The following is a 17,074-nucleotide window of genomic DNA, read 5'->3' on the forward strand; positions in this document are numbered from 1 at the left end:
GCGGTAGGTGGGGAGGGAGTCTGAGGTTCGGATAGAAAGCAGTAGGATGATAGCGAGGAGATTGTTTTACGATTGCGCCTTGTCAAACAGGAGAAACTTGTGCTTTGCTCAAGTTGCTCCACCGCTCCACCACCTCTCCACCGCCCGCCCGCTCTTCTGCTGCTGCAACTCCATCCTCATTTCTCCTCTTTAATCATCAACTTACGTTCACGTTTGATTGTGTTTGCATATTCGAGGATTCTCTCCAAAAAGAGAATTCAATCTAAGCCGTAAATTTCAGTCAGTGGATAGGTATTGACTTGTTGTCACTGCTCAAGCTCTTCACTGGTTCCATCCCTGTTCTACTTCCTTTACAACCATCGAAGTCTTTTGTCTATATTCCAAATGCCAGTGTAATCTGTTATACACCTATCAAAATGCATAATCAGCAGTCAGCTTGTACAGAGAGAGTCGCCTAATACAATTTTCCTGCAGCAAACAATGCCCTCAATGGTTGCCTTGATTCGGTTGGTAGACACTCTGCATATCTACAGTCGGTTACGAAAGCACTTTGGTAGGAGAGAGAGTCAATCTGCTCCACAGAGGAGGTTGATTCACCACAGCGTGGTAGGTCGATGGGGACACTTTGACTTGATTGGTATCCAGGCGGAAAATCAAGGGATATGTATCGCTATAGTGACGAACTCGAGTGAAAGGGACAAACACGAAATGACGAACGAAAAGCAGTGTTTGGTCTGTATCAAACCAATTCTCGACTTCTCCCACCAACCCTTCTTCCTCTCAGCGCACCGAAACCAGTCAATTTTTTCTTTCTGAACAACGACAACAAGCACCACCAACTGCTTGCCTTGCTCCGCACCTCCTTTTCAAGTGTCTCCAACAAAGCAAGCGAAAGCGTTGCACGATGGAGCACTCTTCCGCCTCTTCCTCGCGCGCTGTCTCTCCTCGCGGCAGCAGCAGCAGCAGCAACAACAACAACAACAACAACAACAACAACAACAACAACAATAGCAGCATCTCTCCTCAACGCGAGAAGCGCAAGCTCGAGTCTTTCTTGACCGAGTCCGGCGAGACGTGGGAGTTTTCACGACCCGTCAAGAAGTCCCGTTCGTCCGGGCCTGGCAGTATTGCCAGCAACACCACCACCGCCTTGGGTTCGCCTACCCGTGCCCAAAGGCCTCCTTTCTCAGCGATCTCGCCGACTCGCGGCAAGCGGTCTCGCGATCCGTCGGACCATGATGACGACGCTCAGTCTCCTTCGCCCAAGAGGCAGATGACCTCGGTCACTGACCTCGGCGACCATGCAGCTGTCCTTCGCAGGACTAGCTGGCTAAGCTCTTCTCGCAGCAGAAGAAAGGGGGCTGCAGCAAGTAGACCCCGCTCTCCCTCGCAGGGTGGCCTACACAGTATGTTCGACGCGGGCTTTGGCGTCAGCCAGAGTGCCGGCTCCGTGGAGTCCGAGGAGTTGACAGAGCTCCCGGACTATGAGAGCGATGAAGAGGCCACCGTCGGCCAGCATGCCGACGACAACCTGGATCAATTGGCACCGTTCCCGGCGCCTGCCATGACCCTGCCTCCCGCCATTCGTTTCCAGAAGGGTCAGGAGTCGAGATTGCCTGTGGTGGCATCAATTGAGACCGACCAGGACATGGAGTACCAGGTCGGCTCGAGTCACCACCAGGCGTTCGAGACTGTGGTCAGTGGTGAGTACGCTGTCGTTGCTGGCGATGACTCGTACGAAGCTACCTCGACCACCAGACCTGTTGTCTGGTCATCTCTGGACCCCCGACTGGCCTCTGACAGTCGCTCTCTGAGTCCAGTGGCTCGTTACAAGCTTGCTCGTGCCGACAGCAGCAGTAGCAAGAGCGATGTCAACAACCTACAACTACTCAGAAGCAAGTTTGGTGGGTTCGCTCGAGCTACTGCAACGATTCAACACCGTTCCGAGGCACAGCAACAATTGACGAGGGAGCCTGGAAATACTAGTACCTCAGCCAGCGGTCCCGGCTCTGTCACAGCCGTGGGTACCGTCAAGGCAGCTGCCACCAAGAGCTTCGTCCCAACCTTGTCGCCTGTCAAAGAGGTCAGCATCTCTTATGCGAAGGCCGGCAAAGTCCAGAAAGCTTCTTCAGAAGTCCGTGAGCTTCACAGCATGAAGCCATCAATCTCGACGGTTAAAAGATTCTCGCCAGCAAGACGTTCACCTACGATTCCTCGCACAGTTTTACGACCACTTACCATGGACGAGCCATCGCAGCAGCTCTTGTCCGAACTCGAGAAGTACGTTAGCGACCGCAGAAACTGGTTCGCAAAGCAACCAAAGCACGAAAGAGTGAATGAGGAGGAAGTGAAGGCAGAAGACGTCTGCGCACAGTCCACCTCCACCAGCCACAACCCACCAAACATCAGCCACAACATCCCGCAAGCGCAACCAGACGCGTCCATTCCATCAACTCTTACATCAACTATTGCTCGCGCCGAGGAGAAAACTCAACGAATCATGGCCGTTCACGCGGCCGAAGGTCCCAGTGAGGACGGCATTGATCTCTGGAGCATCTGCTTAGGAGAACTTGACAATCGCATGGATATTGATGGCGAAGACGACCTTGCCGTCCAGCCCTATTCTCGCGATAGAATTCGCAAACAACGCGACGAAGACATCAGAAAGGCCAAAGCACTTAACGATGCGCGCCGCAAATTCCAGATTCAGCGCAACCACTTTGATGAAGCGCCCGACGCTGGGCCTACAGTCGATAATGAATCCGAACAAGACAACGAAGACCTCCTCTATACCGATCATCTTCTTGCCAGCTCTGACGATCGTTTCCATGCTGAAAAGCTTCGCCTACAGGCTGCGCTCGAGCATTGGGAATCGCGCTGGCCAGATCCATCAATTCTTTCATCCGAACATTGGACACAGGAAGCCATCGCTTTTGCAACCAATCAAGCAAACGCAATAAACCCTGCTGAGAAGCATTACTGGGCTTGTCGCAACATCCAGGCAGGGTCCTACTCTGAAGGAAAATACAAATCTGGCAAACGCTCCAACCTTCACATCTCGATCTCCCTCATTGATTGGAAGAAGAGCATTGCTACCTCAGAAGAGGAAGCTGCTGCTTTTGCTGAACAAGTCAGCCAAATTCAACTTACCGAAACCGAAGAAGACCAAGAAGCTCCTCTGAGAGCCAAGCTCGCCCTATTCCTGTCTGAGCTACCTCCTGAACTGGACCAGAAAGTCACAGAAATTCTCAACGTCACGAACCCTGGCAGAGCGATCGTCAAGTCACCTGAAGGCAACGACTTGACCCGCAAAGACTTTGCAACTCTTCTTCATTCCGCAAACTACCGCACCGGCGAGCCCGAAGGATGGCTCAACGATGAAATCATCAACGGCTTTTTCACCGCTCTCTGCAATGCCATGAACGACAAGGCCGGCCACACCAAGGGCAAAGTGCCGCCATTTGCATCCTATATAACTGGCTGGTATTCTTCAGTCACCAAGAAGGGAATCAACGCCATCGAAAGATGGTCACGTCGCAAGGGCATCAAGGGTGACAAGCTGCTCGAATGCAAGCGTATCTTCTTCCCGGTCAACCCTGGTAACCATTGGTCGTTGCTTGTTATCTGCCCTGACATTCACACCATCGAGTACCTTGACAGTCTGGACGTTGGCTACTCCGAAGACAACCGCAAGAGCACCCGCTATATAAAGCTCGGTCGTCAATGGCTCCAGATGGAGCTTGGTGACAAATACGTCGAAGGCGAATGGAAGGAAGTTGACCGTCGCAGCGCCATTCAGAATAACGGTTCAGACTGCGGCGTTTTCACCTGCCTGAACGGCTTCGCTTCTGCTCTTGAACTCTCCAATCCTACCAAAGAGTTCGGCCCGGAGCAGATACCTTACGCTAGACGCGCGATGGTCTCTATGTTCAACCTCGGAGGCTTTAACAAGCACTTTGAGCTATGAGAAGAGCTCAACCGACCATATCCAACATCCAAACACAGCACAGCGATGTTCGAATGTGTCCACCGCCTTCCTTACGCATGATTGCGCTGCGCACAAGCAAAGTCGACAGGCCATGGAAGGGCTTCTCTTTCTGCGGCACTCCAAACATCACACATGCTGCTGCCCCTGCAGCTCACGGTCGACCACACCTTGACTTACATGCAGGCATCAAAATAATTCGACCATGGAACCGTGGGCTGCCTTTCCCGCACACTCCATGACCCAACATACTCGCACACAAAGAACAAAAAAGGGTACACATACGCATGGGACACACTCAAAGGGCAGCAGCATGTTTTTCACAGAAGCAAAACAACAATCCAGACAACAGTAAGTTTCGTTTCGGATGTTTGACAGTGAGAAGGAGTTAACACAAGCCAGAAAATCGAACGAACGAACAACAAGCACGAGATAGAAGCAGAGAAAGAAGAAGGAAGAAGCAGAGCATGAGGGTGTGGAGCTTTGGGGTCTTGAGTGGCAGCATGGACGGATTTTTCGCATATGATACCCTTTGTTTCAGCATGGGAAGAAAGGAAAGAAAGCATGTCAAGGAGTTTGGGGTGATCGCATTTGCATTAAGGACTCTTCAAGCGCTGAATTGTTCTATTCCATGATAAGAAGAGGGAGGATATGGGTACACGCAAGCAACGAAAGCATCAGAATACTTTTACAGCAAATCAAAAGCACTGCAAAGACCAACTACTTGATCAGGAAGGCACGCAGGTGGTGATGTTTGCGGTGACATTCACATGCCAAGCTCGGACCAATGACGTTTTTAGATTGAGGTCGATGGTGGGTCCCTTGGTCATGCTCAGGCGGACACCGGACAGATGAACAAAAACACCGCTAGAATAACATGCCGGATCGTCTGTCTGAAGATGAAGCGTCCAAGACGACATAATGGCATCGTCAACGAATCAGTACATTCGCCAGATCTTGCACCATAGCGAGGCACCGCCTCCGGTGAAGGCCCGCTTCTTCTACACCTCTCCACTAACCATAGACGATCCGCTATCCCCTTTACCGCCTTCTGCTCAGACTGCCCAGACGACCTACGCGAAACTACCTCCTCGGCCATTTTCCGAATTTGATAACACCGCCCTCGACAAGGCATGGCATGACCTCCGCCATAAGCTTCTTCGGTACAGCGAGCAGCGGGGCGAGAAGCAAAAAGACCCTCAGCCAAGTGGCAGGCAAGAGAAGGGCAAGAAGACAGAACTGGGCATACTGAGTACTAGCCCCTCTACCCGCCGGCCAGCATCAACCAGTGATGCATCAACGAGGAGCAACAGACTTGCCGACATATATGAGGCACCAGCCATCCCACCAGAGGCCGAGGCTCACGATACTACCGGTACCCCTTTCATTCGTGCTCCCTCAGCACGGAAAGTTGATCGACTTCAAACCAGACCCAAACCTCAGCCGCTGGACAGCTACCAGTGGGACAATCCTCCAAATGCATCCAAGCAGCCAATCAAGCCGCGCGCTGACCCAGAAGGCCCTTCTGCAAAGATAGCTGTCGGTGTGTCGCGGCTGCACCAGGTAGCCATGCCGGATCTGAACTTGGAACCTATATACTGGCGTCCAGTCAACGATGTCTCTCCTGTCGTGAGAGCAACTTGGTTCTACAAGGATACTATGCTTCCGCTTGAACCTCCTGTGGCCAATATGCTCGAAGCGGGCTACACCGAGCTGCAGCCTTGGACCGAAACTTGGAACGATGAGCTCAACAGTGCTATCGAGGTTGGTGCTGCTGGAGAAGCCAAGATCTTGCACAAGCTTTGGCCTGATTTGTTCAAGAGGCTGGAGAGTAGACCAACCACTTCCAGGGCCGAGAGGGGTAGTGTGACCTCGGCCACATTTGACGATGAGCCATTCTCAGCCGAGAAGGAGCGTGATCATATCGTTGAAGTTGCTTGCGACATTATCGATATCGCTGCAGGTGTGGATGGACCTGACAACAAAGCCTCTGGTACATCAGCATATTCCTCTGGAGGCGGTCTGCCAAGATGGTATCCTACCGCTGGTGTCATTTATGCGAACGCAACCGAAGCTCATATCTTGAAGCCCAACCTGCAGCCATCAGCTTATCACGGTCGCCGCCCACTCGCGAACTACATCCGTAAAGGTCGCAAGCTAGGCATACCTGTTGTTCGGGGTTTCGACCAAGCAGCCTACGATCGACTGTATCCGACCAAAAAAACTTCTACTGCGACAAAGGCCGAGGAAGGCGTGTCTACTTCGCAGTCTGGAGCACCTCCAAACCGACGACAGAAGTCTGATCCTGCTCTTGCTCACGCTGAGCGTCCGAAGGTCACTGAGCTGATTCTCGTGATTCATGGTATTGGTCAGAAGCTATCAGAACGTATGGAGAGCTTCCATTTCACACACGCAATCAATGCGTTCCGCCGAGAGGTCAGCGTTGAGTTGGGCACGGATAGTGTAAAAGCTCGTTTGAGGAAGAACATGGGCGGTATCATGGTTCTGCCTGTCAACTGGCGCCAAAGTCTCTCATTCGAGGATGGCCAAAGAGACGTTCCGGACGACCCAGCGCTGAACGATTTCGGGCTCAAGGACATCACGCCGGAGACCTTGCCATCTGTGCGAAACATTGTGTCCGATGTTATGCTTGATGTTCCTTACTATCTGTCCGACCACCAGCCCAAGATGATCGCTGCCGTTATTGCCGAGGCCAATCGGATCTACAAGCTGTGGTGCTTGAACAACCCAGGTTTTGCTCAATATGGACGAGTTCACATTATTGCACACTCACTAGGCAGTGTCATGGCAGTTGACATTCTGTCAAAACAGCCAACATCGATACCTCCTGAGCTGAAAGATCCTACCACTGTTGATCTGGACACTTCACCACTAGATCATTTCCTCTTCAACACTTCTGCTCTCTTCTTGTGTGGCTCGCCGGCCGGATTCTTCTTGCTTTTGAAGCGAGCCTCTCTGATCCCACGTCTGGGCAAGCAAAAGCCAGGAGCGGACCTGTCATCAATCAGAAAGCCGATCTGTGGAAGCCATGGAACGTATGGCTGTCTGCCTGTAGACAATATCTACAACATCGTGAACCCCTATGATCCAGTGTCGTACCGTCTCAACGCCACAGTCGATGCTTCATATGCGGCATCTCTCAAACCAGCATGGGTGCCGACGGCTAGCTCGGGATGGTTCTCGTCATCTGGGTCATGGTTCCACTCGTCACCTGAAGGAGCGTCGAACACGCGACCAGATCAACTGCCTAGATTACCTTCGAACGTCGAGCTGGAAACTCATAACTTCTCACGGGAAGAGATTGCTGAGCAGCGTATGCTGCTTCTGAACGACAACGGCCAGATTGACTTCTTCCTCAAGTATGGAGGCGGACCGCTCGAGATTCAGTACTTGACGATGCTCGGTGCACACAGCAGCTACTGGCTTCTCAAAGACTTTGTTAGAATGATTGTTCTGGAATGTGGCAGAGGGCTTGGCAGGGATGGAACAATATTGGGCATGAGAGCGACCAAGAAGAAAGCGCAGTTGACTACCTGAGGAGAGAAGGATGGATTTTGATTCACTTATTTCGTAGCTATATTGCATTTCAATGATACCCCTGTTCAGCTCGCATAATGATACTACTTGAGCCTCGATCATCAAGGTGGCTGGGCGATAAGATAAGGTTCTGGAAACGGCAAGAGCGAAGGAGAGTGGTCCAAGCTTTGTATACCGCATGCGGGGAAATTGCATTCATGATTGTCAGAGTCAGCATGAATCACGACAAAGACGGACAATCACTTGAAACAATTATGAATAGATTCAATATCGAGATGAGTGTGTATTCACTCTTCAGACTCGACAATACTCGACTTTCGATCACTCATTCTAGAAGTCGTCGTACCTGAACTCAATCTCACCCAGCTGTTGTCGACTCTGGTTGCCTAAACATCCATCGTGGCAATCATTGGCGCAGACTCGATCGAACCTCAAGATAATCCTCGCTGTGGCCCTACAACACCTTCGTCATGCCGCCCCGACTTTTCGAACGACTTTCGGCTGCCTTTTGGGGTTATCTTTCTCCAAGACAGCCTGCGACCAAGAAGAGAAGCACTCCTGTCCACCATGTTCGACCTTCGCGCGTCACTCCGACCAACTTTGTCACTCCTGAACGTCCTGGCAGTGGCTACTTACCACTCACACCAGCCGATACACATGCTGGCTCTAAGAGAAAGAGAGACCTCGAGGTTGAAGACCACAGAAAGAGAACCAGACATGACGATTTGGAAGATGACGACTACTACGACGACATCGAAGAAGTCCGTCTAGAAGATGAGAAGCTGGAGAAAATGGCAGGATCCAAAGAGCTCTATGAGCCTGAGGACATTGATAACTTGTACTCCGAAGATGATGAATATGACAGCGGAGACGAGGACGACGAGGAAGGTGCTCGCTACGACTACGACGTCTACAACCATACCCTCAACCCCCCAAGACTGCCAGACCAAGGACTTGAAGGATCTGTCGATGAGGATGATGGCATCAAGTACGACTACAACATCTACAACCCTACCATTCGCTCCAACATACCTCTTCCAGGACAAAAAGCACTTCTCGAGAGCGCCCTACCTCGAGACGTCCCACAGATCATCATCAACAGCACTGAAGACGAAAGTGATGAAGACGTCATCAACGTGATCCCCAAGGATGCTCCTTCTGTCTACGCTGACGGCGATGAGGACTTCATTGTCTTCAACGACACGGACGCCGATGACAACTCCGCCCTTGACGTTGACACCTCTCCACACGCCAATTCATCATTCCTCGCAGCTTCTCAGAATGAACCCTCTCTTTTCGGTTCCTTCCTCGAAGAAGCTCAGGACGGCGAGGACACCATTCTCCTGGACTCACGCGCCCGTGTCGGTAGTCTCGAAGACGAGCGCGTATCCAAAGATCAACTCCTTGCCCGTGGCTGGCCCCAAAACACAGTCTGGTTGATTCAACGCATTCACAACCGCGGCCGTGAACCCGTCTTCGCATTCCACTGGCATCTCGATTTTCCCATGATGCCTGAGGGCATGTTCTTGCCTGCCTATCATGATCACCCTGGTTACATCAACACTCTACGCAACAAAGACTTCCGTGCCAAACATGCTTTCGAAAGACTGATGCAATTGGGTCCTAAAGTCCGCGACAAGATCACTGTAGGTCTTGCTCCAGAGAAATTGATCGTGGATGAAGTGCAACGGTATATGGCATGGTCAGATTGGGACTCCAGTAACCAGTTCCCCTCCTATCCGTTCATCGAGATCCACACTGGCACCAGAGACGAAGACGTCAATGCTCTACAAGATGCTCTACTTCTTCGCCTTTCCAATCTTCATAAACACTGGCTTGCACCTTCTGACAAGGCGCCGAAACGTCCTGCCCCGTTCATCAGACCTGCTGACGATGACCTCGATCAACCACCTCCGTTGTACGGTATCCTGGTCTCGCATACGCTGCTTGGTATCGTTGCTTTTGTGCCTGGCGCTGAGGATAGCGATTCCATCGGATATCTGCGTACAGTAGGTGTCTTTGACTTCAATGTTGTGGGGTATGATGTGTGGACGAGTCTGGCATTGGCTTTACTTGTCATTCACGTCAGAGATGAAGGTGTCAAGAGGGGGTGTTCGAGACGCAGAGATGGTATGAAGAATCGATGGGCGAGAGGGGGCGCAAGTATGGATCCTGACAGATGAGCGCTGGGGTTTTTAACGAGAGGAGAGGTGGTTGGTGGTGATGATGTTGGTCTGACAGGTCTTACTAATTCTGTTGCTGTCTTTTTCCTTATGTTCTTTGCAATCTCTGCGAGGTTGTTTTCTTTTGTTTCTGTTTTCTGATGGTGGTTGAGATCTTTGCTGCAAAGGATTGCCGGCGTCATGGTTTAGTTGCAGAGATACCCTTTTCTTTCTTCACCTTCAATGTTATAATCATTCATCTCCTTCAACTCTTCAACCTCGGACTCCAGACTGGACCGTTTATCACAATTGATAGCACTTGGTGAAGAAACAATGATCAGAGCAAACTTGTCATATTGTGTTTGGTGATTCTCAAGGACTAACATCCTGCACGGCAGAACAACAGTTTTGATGAGACATCATCCCTAAAGGAAGACAGAAGAGAAGATAAAGAGCCGAAGAAGGAAAATAAAAGGACGCACAGCATCCATAGCAACGTTACTCGTCCCCAATGCAAATCTCTCAAACCACTGAACCAGAAAAGAACAAACTCCCCATCCTATGCTCCCGAGATGTTTTAGTTGGTCATGAGATGAACGTAGAAGATCATGGCATCGTTCTGACATCGCCACCGACATGGTAAGCATGCTTGTGGACGTGCATGTGGTTGTGCTCGTCTCTCTTGGATTGACCGCTGCTGCAAGTGCCGAAAGCACTGTTACAGCCTGCCTGGCAGTACTCAGCGCTGGAGCCACAGTAGCCGTGACTTGAGCAGCAATTACCGAGGCTCGAGCCCTGACAGGTCACGCCGTTGCCGCAACTACCGTCAGTGGAGACGGTCAGTGAGTTGCCTTCGGAAGGAGGAGTGACAGCTGTGGCCTTAGCTACGAGAGCGGAAGTCGTGAAGGTAGTGGCTACGGGGTTGTTGGCGGCGGTAGCAGGAAGGTATGAACCATCGCCGTTCTGAGCAGACACGGCGGCAGGAAGGCTGACTTGCTTGACGGGAGGATTGAGGTTCTGCATGTAGTTGGGAGGACCATTGTAGTTGCCAGCACTGCACTGGTCGTTGATGTTCTGGCACTTGTCTTCCCAAATCTTGCAGCCGGCGTTGCCAGTAGGCGGAGCAACGGCGTAACACTCCTTGCACTGTGCCCAGCATGCAGTACTGGCGTTCCAGCAGCCGGCCTGGTCGCTGTATTTGTCAAGCTCGATGCCATCCCAGTTGCCGTTTGTGACGACGCAGTCGCTGGGGGCGAGACCTTCAGTCTGCTGCTGTTGAGACACTCTCAGCTTTTGGTTGCCGACAGCTGAAGACGAAGGAACATAGACAGCAGGACCAGGGATAGGGTAAGGCAAGGCCATGGGCTCGTTCCAGATGTTGAAGGAGGTGGAGGGCTGGTTGTAGTCGACATAGCCTGGAATGGAGACGGTCTTTTGAGGAAGTTGGGAGCCAGTAGAGTTGAGCCAGACCTGAGCACAGCCAACGTAGAACTGAGGATCGCCCTTGTCGGCGTTGTGGAGAGCAAGAAGCTCAGGGCGCACGAGGTAGTAGCCGCCTTGTAGGCCATTAGGCATGTTGACACTGAGGTGACCATTGTTGGCGATCAGCTTCTCAGTGCACCACTTGCCAGCAGACTCGTCGTAGCCCTCATCCCAGATCTTGAACCAACCATCGCCAGTACCCTGATCATCGATAGCCGAGTCGACTTTCTTGAGGTAAACGGCGCAAGGTCCCTTGTGAGAGATGTCGATGCTGCCGATTGATGGGTTGTCGGGCCAGTCGCGGTACTCGAAGCTGAGAACAGATCCGCTGTCGACCGAGCAGACACGAGCAAAACCCTTAGTACCGTCGACGCCGCAGGCCATGTCACTGCTGTCGAGGCTGGGAATGGGATCGGTGGCAGTGTTGGGATCAGAAGGCATGCGAATGCAGGTGCCATCACCCTACATAGAGTGAGCTTTGCGCGTAATGGTGTTAAATGACCTTCCCATGTGCTAGACATGCAACTATCGTCTTGCTTCCACGAAGACGTGGAGCAATAGACGAGCTGTGGAAAAACATATATGTTTCTTGGCTCGAGATGTGACCAGAGAGAGCTGATGATGTGTCGTTTCTCACTGGATACTACCCTGTCTCTAGAAAACATTCTGCATCTCTCCACAGGTTCTATAGTTCAGCATACAGTCAGGGGTCCTTACTTACTTGAGCTGCGCCATCAACGTAGAGTTCAGAAAACAGAGTGTGTGCATTGACGCTCTGCGCAGCCATCAAGGCGAGCACAGGAACGACTGAAGAGATCTTCATGTTGCAAGAAGTAAAGAAAACAAAAGTTGCAAAAGCAGCAGAAGGAAATACGAAAGGTTGTAAAAGAGCGTGGGTTGAATCTGAGAAAAAGAAGTGGTAAAGGAGCGTGGCGGCAGTAATTAAATGCTGATGCGCTTGTACAAAGGAGTGTGAAAGACGGAAGTCCGAAGAAGGTGCTTCGGAATAGTAGGCGCAAAGGAACAGTCCAATTATTTCAAGCAGGCGTCTGCGGTGTTGGTTGTCATGCACCTAAAACATGAAACATGCATGTGGCAGCGCGCGAAAAGGGCGTTTCACTCACTCCTATGCACAGTGTGTTCACGATCTTACAATCTTTCCCTGTGGCAAAGGCTGTCACAATCTAGCTGCAGAAATGCACAGTACTTTCTCGAAGGGAGTGGCGGCCACGGAGACGATGTCAGCTTCCAGTGTCCCCGGGGCCATACGTAAAAACAACTGTGCATCTTCACAGCTGACAGTGTCGTTGCAAGTCATCTTGGGGGTACAAGGTTGTGGTAGACTTGAGCGGCTGAAAATCGCAGCAACCAGGAGTTGGTAGGTTAGAGCCTGCTTGTACATAGCTCGCGGTCGCCATCCGTTATTGCAAGGAGTGGTACAGAAAGAAAGGTTTCAAGGGACAGATCTTCCCCACGGCAGGCCTGAAGATGATCGACCCATCTCCACAAACAGGCCGCATTTTGGCGCCGAAATGCTGCACGACATTCTAAACTTCCCCAGGCCAATCCATTCACATTTCCTTTGCATCAGGCGGTATTGGATGAGATTGTGACGAGTCTTTTGTACCATTCCATGCTCTGTATACGACTTTGAAGTCCTATTTCCTTGCTTTTCGTATGCCCCGAACTGGAAAACCGAAACCTGAAACAGAATTACCACCAAACGCCTGAGTTTGTACGTTGCTCATAATTCTTCGTTACAATCCAATATTTGGACAAAACCTGGCGCACCTAAATGCGGGTGCGGAAGGGCGCATCAAACCCCTGCTAAATGTCAGGGTAAATCGGAAAGAGCTCAACGACACAACTTACGTAGATGGGAGTGCCGTGTCTGTTAAGAACGAAGACAACGTCTGGAACAGTAACAGTCTTACGAGCAGTGCATTCCAGAACAGCACAAATATCCTGGAGAAGCTACACTGGATGTTAGTGACTGGGTTATGTGATCGCATTCATCGCCGACGTACGGTCTTCAGCCTATTCTTCAAAGCATAGCGGACCTCATCGTAGATAGTGGCCGAGATACGTTTGACGCCGCCACGGCGAGCCAAACGACTACAGTTTCTGTTAACAAATGTCACAAACTGGACGGCGGAGTTGCTTACCGGATGCTGCCCTTGGTAATGCCTTGGATGTTGTCGCGGAGGATCTTGCTGTGGCAGATCTTAACAGGGTCACCAACCTAGCAATGATAGTAATACGATACGTACCGGTGACGCTTGGCAGCGCTCTTTCCAAGACCTTTACCGCCGACACCAGTAGCAGTCTTGCCCATGCCTACTGGATGACCAGTTCCGGACAGACGAGCCATGATAAAGCTATGTGACGGAAAGAGATGCCGAACGACCAAAGCGGACGCGACAGCCGCTAGATGGTGAAGAATGCTGGCAATGGAAGTGGACTTTGGGTGGAGTGAAGTGAAGCGGCTAGGGCTGATTTAGCCGCCGGGTTGGCGCCGAAAAGGGTAACGCGTGGTTCTGATTTTCTGACTGCAACTGCGTTTTCGCGTCGGATGGTTGTTGTGTGCGAGAAACACCCAAAAGCAAGCGACCTTTTAGTGTGTCAAGAAGAAAGAAACACAATCAAGAGTTGGAATCGGTCATCCTGTGGAAGTACCTTCTGAGACAAGTTGCCAAGTTTCACTCGCAAGCTGTGCTTCTGACCTCTGCTCATCCATTCACTTTAACCCTCTGTAGAAGCTTCCGAACTGGTCGAGAGGCTGCGAGGTATCATGGCAGACGTAGACGAGGATGTTATCCCTCGTGGCCCAGACGTTGGTGACATCGATCTCTCAGATGAGACACAAGACTTCCGTCTACTCTTGAACTTCTCGTGCGTTGCAATTGTGTCATAGATGTTGGTTTGTTGACTTTGCTGACTTGTGCTCAGCGGCGATGATACGAAAATACCGAAACGAGGCGAAAAAGACTTTGAGCCTCATCATACAAATAAACAGTCGGATGCCTTAAGTGCATCAAGAGATGCAATGCACAATGCGCTCTCTTTCCAGCGAGTCCACCAACCCAAAAAGCATGTACTGGCTTACTATCACCCGGAGACCAACATGGCCTATACAGAAGATCCCAAAGGACCCCTATTCAAGAACATGGGCAAGGTATTTCCTGGAAAAGAAGATCCACTCGGCCCTCGTACCGCGGGGGAAAACAGAATCTGGCTGCTCCCGGAAGAAGCGATATACTTGCTCGAGAGAGGTACAATTGACGTTAGATGGCCAGTGGACGACGATGACGATAGCGAAGATGGCGAGGGTCTGCCAATGAGTTTACAAGGTGCTTATGCTGCATTCTTGGGCATGGAAGGAGACAATGAAGGCGCTCTGACTTTCGAAAGATATTCTGTGTATGCGGGCTTGAAGAGAGCAGGCTATACAGTTCACAGGGCGCCGAGCTGGGACGGACCAGGCGATGAGCCAGGAGATGAATGTTATCCCACTGTACAAGGTACTGCCTGGAGTCTAGGCCTGCTGAGGGATGGATGGCGAAGTATGTTCGTTCCCCGAGCTGCCACAAGGAAAGAGCAGAAACTTGGTCCACTGGTAACACCAGGGATCTACCGCAACTACGGTATGTGCTAGTCGACGAGATGTGCATGTCTCCCTACTGATCTGTTCAGCTGAAATCTATCGCCGCCTTGCGATTATCCCCAGCTACGATCCAACAGCCAGGAAGAGGAATTCTGCAGAGACGACAGATCCCGCATTCAGAATCACGTACCACTTATGGAAGCCAGGCTCGACGACATACAAGAAAAGCGATCCTGGTACGCCTGACTTCCGTATTGCAGTCGTCAATGCTCGCGAGACAACTTTCCCAACGCTCGCTCAACTGGGCGATCTGATCGACACACAACCGTACCAGGCACCTCGTCAAGATGCACAGCTGTATCAAAAGTTGCGCAATGGGTACAAGAGTGTCATCCTGGCTGTTGTAGATCAGGGCGTTACCAGTTATTTGAGACTGGCAGATGCTGGGTTCATCAGAGAGAAGCTGTTTGACCGCAAGCCTCCAGCTGCGCGAAAAGGTGGCAAGGGTGGAAGTTGGAAAAAGAACAAGCGATAGATGATGTAGGTATAAATGAGAACGATACGGCTCGAATGCATGGCTGCCTGCTTGCCTGGAAGCCTAAGGAAGATGCGCCTGCCCACTTCCTGCCCTTGGCGATTCATGTCTTCCATGCCCATTTCCCAAGCTTCCCGCTCATCCAACTGTTTGTCATCTCCATCGACGCTCGGATCATTCTCATCATTGCGCAACCCGCCTTCAGCGCGAGTCGACTCACGAAAGCTTTGCGAAAATGTCGACCCTCTGTTACAATTGTCATAAGAGTAAGTCATAGGCTCTGCACTTTTCTACTGCAATTCTAATCCTTGCAGCTCATCCACCTCACACATGTGAACATCCGCTCCAAGAATGTTTGAACTGCGGCGCCTTTGGCCACACCTGGAACTTTTGTCACCGTGGACCACACAGGCTGCAGAATGACTACCGGGTAAAACATCAAGCCGATGAACATACATCGAATGAATGTACGTATTCGCTGACACTCAAGACAGTACTTCGCCCTCTGTCACAACTGCCAGAAATGGGTAAGTGTTCTTTTTTGCGACCAACTTGTCTCAGCAAGGCAAGGCACTCAGCTGACATCTGGGTTTAGCACCTCCCCAACCCTTGTGAAGAGGATCTAGTCCAGTGCGGTGGCTGCCTACAGTTCGGTCATGTACAAGAGTACTGTGCTCTCAATCCGATCCCAGGCCAAGCGTTCTTGCGTGGCATGGAAGACTTCATGTCGCACAACCTCGATGCTCAAATCTCCCAGATGGTCTTGCACAATGCTGCCTTTGCCGATGAGATCTACAAGATCAAGATGGGAGCAGTCATGGACACTCTTCGACTCTTCACAGGTAGAAACCATGAAGAGGTCCGTATCTATCTGGCAAATGCTTACCGTGGCCTACCTCGATCTTCGGGCCCCCAATCCGTACCCGTGCAACCTCCCACATCAAGACAGCTCCCCACTCCAGCTGCTATTAGGACAGACATCATCTCTGGCCTGTCGCTACCTCGTCAGAGCATTCCACAGGCTCAAGCCCGCGACCAATTGTATGAAGACTCCAACACGCTAGCTCCGCTCCAGCTTCAAGACAGTGACCACAAGAGACGCCAACAGACCAAGATTGAAGACGCTGTTCAAACTGTCGCCAATGAAAATTCATCGAGCTCTGCCACGAAACAAGAGTTTAATGCAACCCCTAGTGGTCGAAAGATGCTCGCAAATCCACAGCCCATCTACGATGGCATCCCCAATTTCCGCTCATATGATGCCAATGGCGATGGAGGCCAAGTGGAACTTAGTCATGACAGTCCAGAACATGCGAGCTTTTCACCAAGAAGCTCTCCTTGCGATGACAGTACTAACTCTGCAGAAAGCAAGGGCGAGATGGAGCAAGAACATGAGTTTTTCGATGGATCGATATACTAGTGTTTTGAGGATGTGCGCTCGAGCAGCCTAAAAGATCGGTCGATAATTGGCAAGGTGAAGAAGGGTGATGATGCATGGCATGTCAGCACATACAGTAGCTAGGGGTACGTCACATTGCTGGGTCGTGAAACAAGAATGTATGTGTTTTGATCCGTGGCTCTGGAATCGATGTGCCTCAACCTTGCTCATTGTCATGCTTGCGACTTCTGACCTAGGCCTAGGAGCCTGTCTGAGCTAAATGCCTAGGATCTCCGCTCGTACCATTTCAATTGATACACTTGCATACGATGGAAGGTATCTCCGCCGGCCAATAGACTTTGAAACAAGA

The 17,074-nt window shown here is 51.1% G+C and overlaps 6 protein-coding genes across 6 annotated transcripts; 4 read left to right on the plus strand and 2 right to left on the minus strand.

Moving 5' to 3' along the window:
• Positions 1-3,301: 3,301 nt before the first annotated feature.
• Positions 3,302-3,967, plus strand: M437DRAFT_40604 (cysteine proteinase; the record flags this gene model as incomplete). Its single annotated transcript, XM_041020219.1, has 1 exon — positions 3,302-3,967. A coding segment is annotated over one exon (666 nt), but the record flags the coding sequence as incomplete, so codon positions are not given.
• A 939-nt stretch (positions 3,968-4,906) lies between these two features.
• Positions 4,907-7,543, plus strand: M437DRAFT_72478 (uncharacterized protein; the record flags this gene model as incomplete). Its single annotated transcript, XM_041025865.1, has 1 exon — positions 4,907-7,543. One exon carries the CDS (start codon positions 4,907-4,909, stop codon positions 7,541-7,543), a length of 2,637 nt encoding a protein of 878 aa, XP_040882602.1.
• Positions 7,544-8,013: 470 nt separating this feature from the next.
• M437DRAFT_63135 (uncharacterized protein) lies at positions 8,014-9,726 on the plus strand (the record flags this gene model as incomplete). The annotated part of the gene is made up of 1 exon (XM_041024204.1): positions 8,014-9,726. The coding sequence occupies one exon, from the start codon at positions 8,014-8,016 to the stop codon at positions 9,724-9,726; it is 1,713 nt and encodes a 570-aa protein (XP_040882603.1).
• A 585-nt stretch (positions 9,727-10,311) lies between these two features.
• Positions 10,312-12,010, minus strand: M437DRAFT_40385 (glycoside hydrolase family 61 protein; the record flags this gene model as incomplete). Its single annotated transcript, XM_041020186.1, has 3 exons — positions 10,312-10,589; positions 10,659-11,649; positions 11,909-12,010. The coding sequence occupies 3 exons, from the start codon at positions 12,008-12,010 to the stop codon at positions 10,312-10,314; spliced, it is 1,371 nt and encodes a 456-aa protein (XP_040882604.1).
• Positions 12,011-12,978: 968 nt separating this feature from the next.
• M437DRAFT_72481 (putative histone H4) lies at positions 12,979-13,522 on the minus strand (the record flags this gene model as incomplete). The annotated part of the gene is made up of 5 exons (XM_041025866.1): positions 12,979-13,011; positions 13,060-13,161; positions 13,215-13,302; positions 13,353-13,400; positions 13,458-13,522. 5 exons carry the CDS (start codon positions 13,520-13,522, stop codon positions 12,979-12,981), a joined length of 336 nt encoding a protein of 111 aa, XP_040882605.1.
• Positions 13,523-13,978: 456 nt separating this feature from the next.
• M437DRAFT_13668 (uncharacterized protein) lies at positions 13,979-15,299 on the plus strand (the record flags this gene model as incomplete). Its single annotated transcript, XM_041018722.1, has 3 exons — positions 13,979-14,079; positions 14,137-14,831; positions 14,881-15,299. Coding segments are annotated over 3 exons (1,215 nt in total), but the record flags the coding sequence as incomplete, so codon positions are not given.
• Positions 15,300-17,074: the final 1,775 nt, after the last annotated feature.

This window comes from Aureobasidium melanogenum, assembly GCF_000721775.1.
Source record: "Aureobasidium melanogenum CBS 110374 unplaced genomic scaffold scaffold_3, whole genome shotgun sequence".
Classification (NCBI taxonomy): Eukaryota; Fungi; Ascomycota; class Dothideomycetes; order Dothideales; family Saccotheciaceae; genus Aureobasidium; species Aureobasidium melanogenum.